The 5,582-nt window shown below is 37.6% G+C and overlaps 1 protein-coding gene across 6 annotated transcripts in view; it reads left to right on the top strand.

Moving 5' to 3' along the window:
* The window catches only part of Mdn1 (midasin AAA ATPase 1), a 160,629-nt gene that overhangs the window by 36,396 nt on the left and 118,651 nt on the right, over positions 1-5,582 (top strand). For all 6 annotated transcript variants that reach the window (XM_010633238.3, XM_019208824.2, XM_010633237.3 and 3 more), the window contains exons 13-16: positions 908-1,003; positions 3,001-3,113; positions 4,385-4,533; positions 5,402-5,462. In XM_010633238.3, coding sequence (XP_010631540.1) covers positions 908-1,003; positions 3,001-3,113; positions 4,385-4,533; positions 5,402-5,462 — 419 coding nt within the window. The remainder of the gene's footprint in view (positions 1-907; positions 1,004-3,000; positions 3,114-4,384; positions 4,534-5,401; positions 5,463-5,582) is intronic.

The following is a 5,582-nucleotide window of genomic DNA, read 5'->3' as shown; positions in this document are numbered from 1 at the left end:
CTCCCACCCTTCCCTGCCTCCCTCCCTCCCTTCCTTCCTTCCCTCCCTTTCTTTCTTTTTCCTAGGAATGGGGATTAAACCCAGGGGATCATTCATGCCAGACAAACACTTTACCATTAAACTAAAATCTTGTTGTAAAATTTTATTTTGAGCTGGAAATGGTGGCACATGCCTATAATCCTAGCACTCTTAGAAGCTGAGGCAGAAGGATCATGTTTGAACCCAGCCTGGGTAACGTAGCAACTTAGTGAGATCCTGTTTTTAAAACAAAAAAACAAACAAAAAACCCAAAACAAGTTGGAGATGTAGCTTACTGTGAAGGCCCTGGGTTCAGTCCCCCAAATCACACGCACAAAAAATTATTTTGAGACAGGTTCTCACTAAGTTTCCCAGGCTGTTCTTGCCCTTATGATCCTCCTGATTTATCATCCCACATAGCTGGGATTACAGGTGTGTGCTACTGTAGCTGGCTCAGTTTGGTGGTACTTTGTATTTCATTGCATCAGAAGACATACTTGGTTGGCCTTCTGGTTGTCACTCATACTGAATGCTAGATTAAGATAATGATCCATTGTCCCTCTATTGCGCACCATGTGTGTCCCCTTCTGCTAGAAGCAATGTATGGTCCTCTATCAGTGTTCACAGTTTGTTTGTCCCATGAACTGTGTACATGATGCATGAAGTTAAACTTTGCAAAAATGCGATGATTTTTATTTCTAATTTAACTAATACTTCAACAATAAATCCTACATGTCTTCTTTGTGCCTTATTTTCATTCCCTTCAGTCCTGCAGAAATATTCCATCTGAATTTTTGGTTCATTCCTCTACAGGCCAGGATAGTGATGCTCTGTGACTAATATATATATTTTATAAATCAGTTGGTATTTACCTTGGTTATTTTAATAGGCTCTGGATTGTTTCACGGCAATGCTTTCTGAGCATACAAGCAAACTGAAAATAGCAGAAATTATTGGAAGCAAGTTGAATATTTCTAAGAAAAAGGTATGTGGTGGTGCTATTTTTACTTCTCTGTAAAAAGAATTTAACTTGTTTACTGGTCTTTGGTCCTTTTCCTGGGATAGCTTTTGCAGTGCTGGATCCTGTGTAAATGTTGACTGTCTTAATATTGTCTGTCACAGACATAAAACTTTCAGTATCCCCCTACTATGTAGTTCTCCATGTGTTGTACATTCTTAAAATGAGCTTCCTTTTGCACTGTTATGTACACTGTACTCTTCAGTGTTTTAATGACCATTTTATTTAATAGATTATAGACTCAGGATTATATATTAGTGACATCTTGGTCTATACTGTAGCATAGATTTTTTTCCTCATTTTTATTATGAATAGCTTCAAGCATTAGAAAGGTTGAAAAAATAGTACCCACAAATATCTGTATATTAACTATGTAGGTACATCACTGATATTGTAATATTGTGCTATTGTTTTATATCAAGATGTCTATTTTTCAGAGGAGTTGAGGGAATAAGTCAGTGGCAGAGTGTGTTCTTAATATGTATAGGACTCTAGATTCAATCCCCTGGCATCACACAAAAATATTTTTGGGAGAGCTTTTCAATAGCAGTGTTGATGTGTTTGGTGACTGGAGAAGTGTCTGGGGCTCATCTTGAGACAGATACCAGATGTTCTCACTTGAATGATGACTAAACAGATTTATATCAGAATTGAAATATACACCTATTTCTTAGGTTTATGAAAAATAATTGGGAAGGTTTGGGCTGCAGATAATGTAACACCTGACTGAAAGGAATTTAACACATTCCCGCTGGCTTGGACCATGGGTGGTTCATGTGGGTGACACTTTTTTTTTTTGAGACAGGGCCTCACTCTGTAGTTGAGAATGACCTGAAATTCACTATGTAGCCCACGCTGGGCTCAAACTCAGGTATCCTCCTTCACCCTCCTGAGTGCTGGAATTAACAGGGGTGTGCCACCGCATCCGACATCATATTTAAATCAAAGCTGCCCAGCAGTGAGACTACTAACTATGGCCCATTGTCATTGTGTTAAATGATACTTATATTGATCCTGTAGCCAAGAAGAATGAAACTTATGATTGGATTAGACTGATCAGTATTTGGTTGGGAGGTGTCACCCTGACTACTTTTCCACTTTTACTCTTGTTCCAAGTCTGAACAAAAGCTGAATTGAGTTTATGACGAGGGAAATGATAAGTAGCTATTGGATAAACAGCCAGAGGCATCTGCCACAGTTTGTTTTTGTGCTTTTGCTATACCAGATGGACCTCTCTTTTCTGCAGTTAGAAATTTAAAGCGAAGAAAAACATACTTTTACTTTTAATATGTTAGGAGTAGAATTTTTAAAATGTCAGCATCTTCGTATCACATTGTGGCGGTCCAGCCGTCACAACACGAACATGCCTGAGTCGGGGAGTGAGGATTGAGAAAGGAAAGAACACTCAAGACTGAGAGGAGACGAAGAGAAGTCTGATTTATTTCACAGAAACAGCTCCTTTTATAGGTTCACAGCAACAGGAAGCTTTTAAGGGCACACAACACCAAATCATTGTTTTTCAAAGACCGAATTTCCTGACTCTTACTGATAACATCAGATCTATGGCTGTCTCTTTGAGTTTCTTCCGTTGCAGCAACAAGTTTAACAAGCAGAGTCCTAGAATGTTACAGATTGTATCAATGCCTTGAGTGTAGAGGTGAAGAAGTTTCCTTTTAAATGTCAAACTCCTAGAGGGCCACGGCCGGGCTCCCACATCACATACAGGCAGAGCCTTATTTAAATGAATACGAAGCACCATTTCAGGGAAATAAAATCAGTGTAAAAATTTTTTTAAAAACGAAAAATGAAAAGCAAAACTTAGCTTTGAAAGCTAATGTCCGTCTTGGAAGTAGAATGTTTCTTGGTAGAGAGCTAATTAGAGGGGCAAAGTAAGCCTCTTTGGATAAGAAATGTTCGGGGAACATTCAGAATTTTGACTCATTTTAAATCTTCCCATTGCACAGGCTGAATTCTTCTGTCAGCTTTATAAACCGGAGATTGTGATCAATGAGTTAGATGTGCAAGTAGGTCGAGTGCGACTTCTTCGGAAACAAAGTGAGGCTGTCCACATACACAAGTAAGTTGGGGTTCTGAATGGACCTGTGAACTATGGTCTTTAGGAACTTGATAGAAGATCTAGTCTGCCCCTTATCCCTGGTCAGAACATGAGCCTCAGTTGTGATCTTTCTAGTGTGCTTTGTAGAACGGAGCAGTGTTTTCCCAAAGTATATATTGTGAGACTCTACATAAATAGGTGAAGGAAGTGATGAAGGCCATTAGTGTAAGAGACTTGGGATTAGCAAAGTTGAATCTGATTTTACTCACTCTTGTGTATTAGGTAAGACTCAGCTATAAGTCACGTTCTCACACTAATCTGTAAATTCCTTGAACACTAGGGTTAAGATTGTGAGCTCTAGGTGTAAAAGCTATCTGACATTGTGCTAAGTGCTTTGCATTTGCTTTTTCATACAATGGCTCTAATAAACCCATGAATGACTATTACTAGTGGCCTAGTACTGCCATGACAAGTTATCACAAACTCGGTGGCTTTAAGCAATAGATATTATTCTCACTCAAGTCTTGAAATTGGAAGTCTGAAATAAAGATACTGACACAACTGTGTTTCCTGCCAATGCCTAGGGAAGAACTGCTTTTTGGGGTTTTTTTCTGGTTTTGTTTGGCTCCCAGCAGTTTTGATTTTACTTGGCTTATAATTGTATCTTTCCAGTCTGTCTCTGTCACATGGACTTTTCTGTGTGTGTTTCTGTCTCCAAATCTTACAGACATTGGTTGTAAGGCCCAATGTATTGTGACCTTATCTTAACTTGATTAAATCTGCAGAGATCCTATTCAAGCTGAAGTCACATTCACACATTCTCTATAAATTGAATCTTTGGGGAATACTATGAACCCATTACAACTAGGTACTGCTAACACATTTTGTAGGTGAGGAAATTAAGGCTAAAGCAAGTGAAATAATTTGCTCAGGGTACACAATTAATATAAATAATGGCTTACTGATTGAATCTCTAGAGCCTAGCACCTTTCATGGTATATAATTACTCAGTGTTTGCAGAGAGTTCGTTTTGTAATTCATGTGCTATAAGAATATCTGTTGTAGTATGAAGACACTTTCTCTGTGCTGTTACCTCATTCTTGTTTGTTGAGCTTTGAATATTTGGTTACTTAAAATAGCTCTAAAAAAGCTTGCATACTTTTTTATTTTGTTTTGTTTTGTGTTTTGTTTATTGCTAGGGATCGAACTTGGGGCATGCTTTGCAGTTATTCTGTCACTGAACTGCATCCAAGCTGCCACCCTGGCTTTAAACTCCTTTTTCCTGTTTCTAGGGAGAAGTTCACTTTTGCGGCTACACGACCTTCATCTGTCCTCATTGAACAGCTTGCAGTGTGTGTCAGCAAAGGGGAGCCTGTATTGTTGGTGGGAGAGACAGGAACTGGCAAAACCTCTACTGTCCAGTACTTGGCTCACATTACAGGTAACTCGTGGGAAAGATTCCTGCCCCCAGACATTTCATATAACTTTTTTTTTTAATTAACTATAATTCTAAAGACGACAAGAGTCTTAAAAAACTGGCCATATTCCATATGTGTTCTTTCTTCAGTGCATTCTAATTCGTGCTGTACAAATACACACTTTGTTTTGAAACAAATTAAATTATACTGTACACATTGCATTTAGTTAAACAAATTGGACAACTTGAAAATGTCTTCTCCCTTCTAATGACCAAATATTATACACAGTTGACATTTGTTTTCTTCTAATTTATAGAAATTGACTTATTGAAGAGTTTGTTCATTTATTTGTTGAAACATCTCACTATGCTGGTCTTGAACTCACTATGTATGTCCAAACTGGACTTGAATTTGTGTCACTTCTCTTTCTTCGGCTCTCCAGAGTGGTAGGATTACATGTGTGTGTCACCATGCCTGTTTTAGATATTTATAGTTATTAGATGCTGAAATAGTAAGGCCACAGTAAGTCTTACTCTGTGTATGTACACATATATTCTGTGTATATAAAATTAGTGAAATTTTGTCATTTCTGAACCTATCAGAAGAGGGCTAGGCATATATAGTTCAGTGGTAGAGTGCTTGTCTAGCTTATATAATGTCCTGGGCTCAAATCCCCAGCATCATTAAAAAAGATAACAGGGCTGGGGATTTAGCTCAGTGGTGCTGCTCACAAGCACAAGGTCCCAAGTTAGGTCCCCAGTACCAAAAAAACCAAGAGGAAATATACATTAAAAATTTATTTTATGGCATGTCCCTACTTCCTTAAGGAGTACTCTGGATATTATCAGTCCTTAAATGCTTAGATAATTCTTTTTTCTTTTTTTTTTAAAGGCCATCGTCTGAGGGTTGTCAATATGAATCAACAAAGTGACACTGCAGACTTGCTTGGGGGGTAAGTGTTGTTTGAAATATTTTTCATAGTTTTCTTTTTTTTATGTCTTTTTTTTTTTTTTTTTTTTTTTTTTTTTTTTTTTTTTTTTTCTTTTTTTTTTTTTTTTTTTTAGTCCTCAGG

Source organism: Fukomys damarensis, unplaced genomic scaffold (assembly GCF_012274545.1).
Source record: "Fukomys damarensis isolate Sample0158 unplaced genomic scaffold, DMR_v1.0_HiC HiC_scaffold_14, whole genome shotgun sequence".
Lineage (NCBI taxonomy): Eukaryota > Metazoa > Chordata > Mammalia > Rodentia > Bathyergidae > Fukomys > Fukomys damarensis.
The sequence above is the reverse complement of the archived record's forward strand: the minus strand, read 5'-3'. Positions and strand labels throughout refer to the sequence as shown.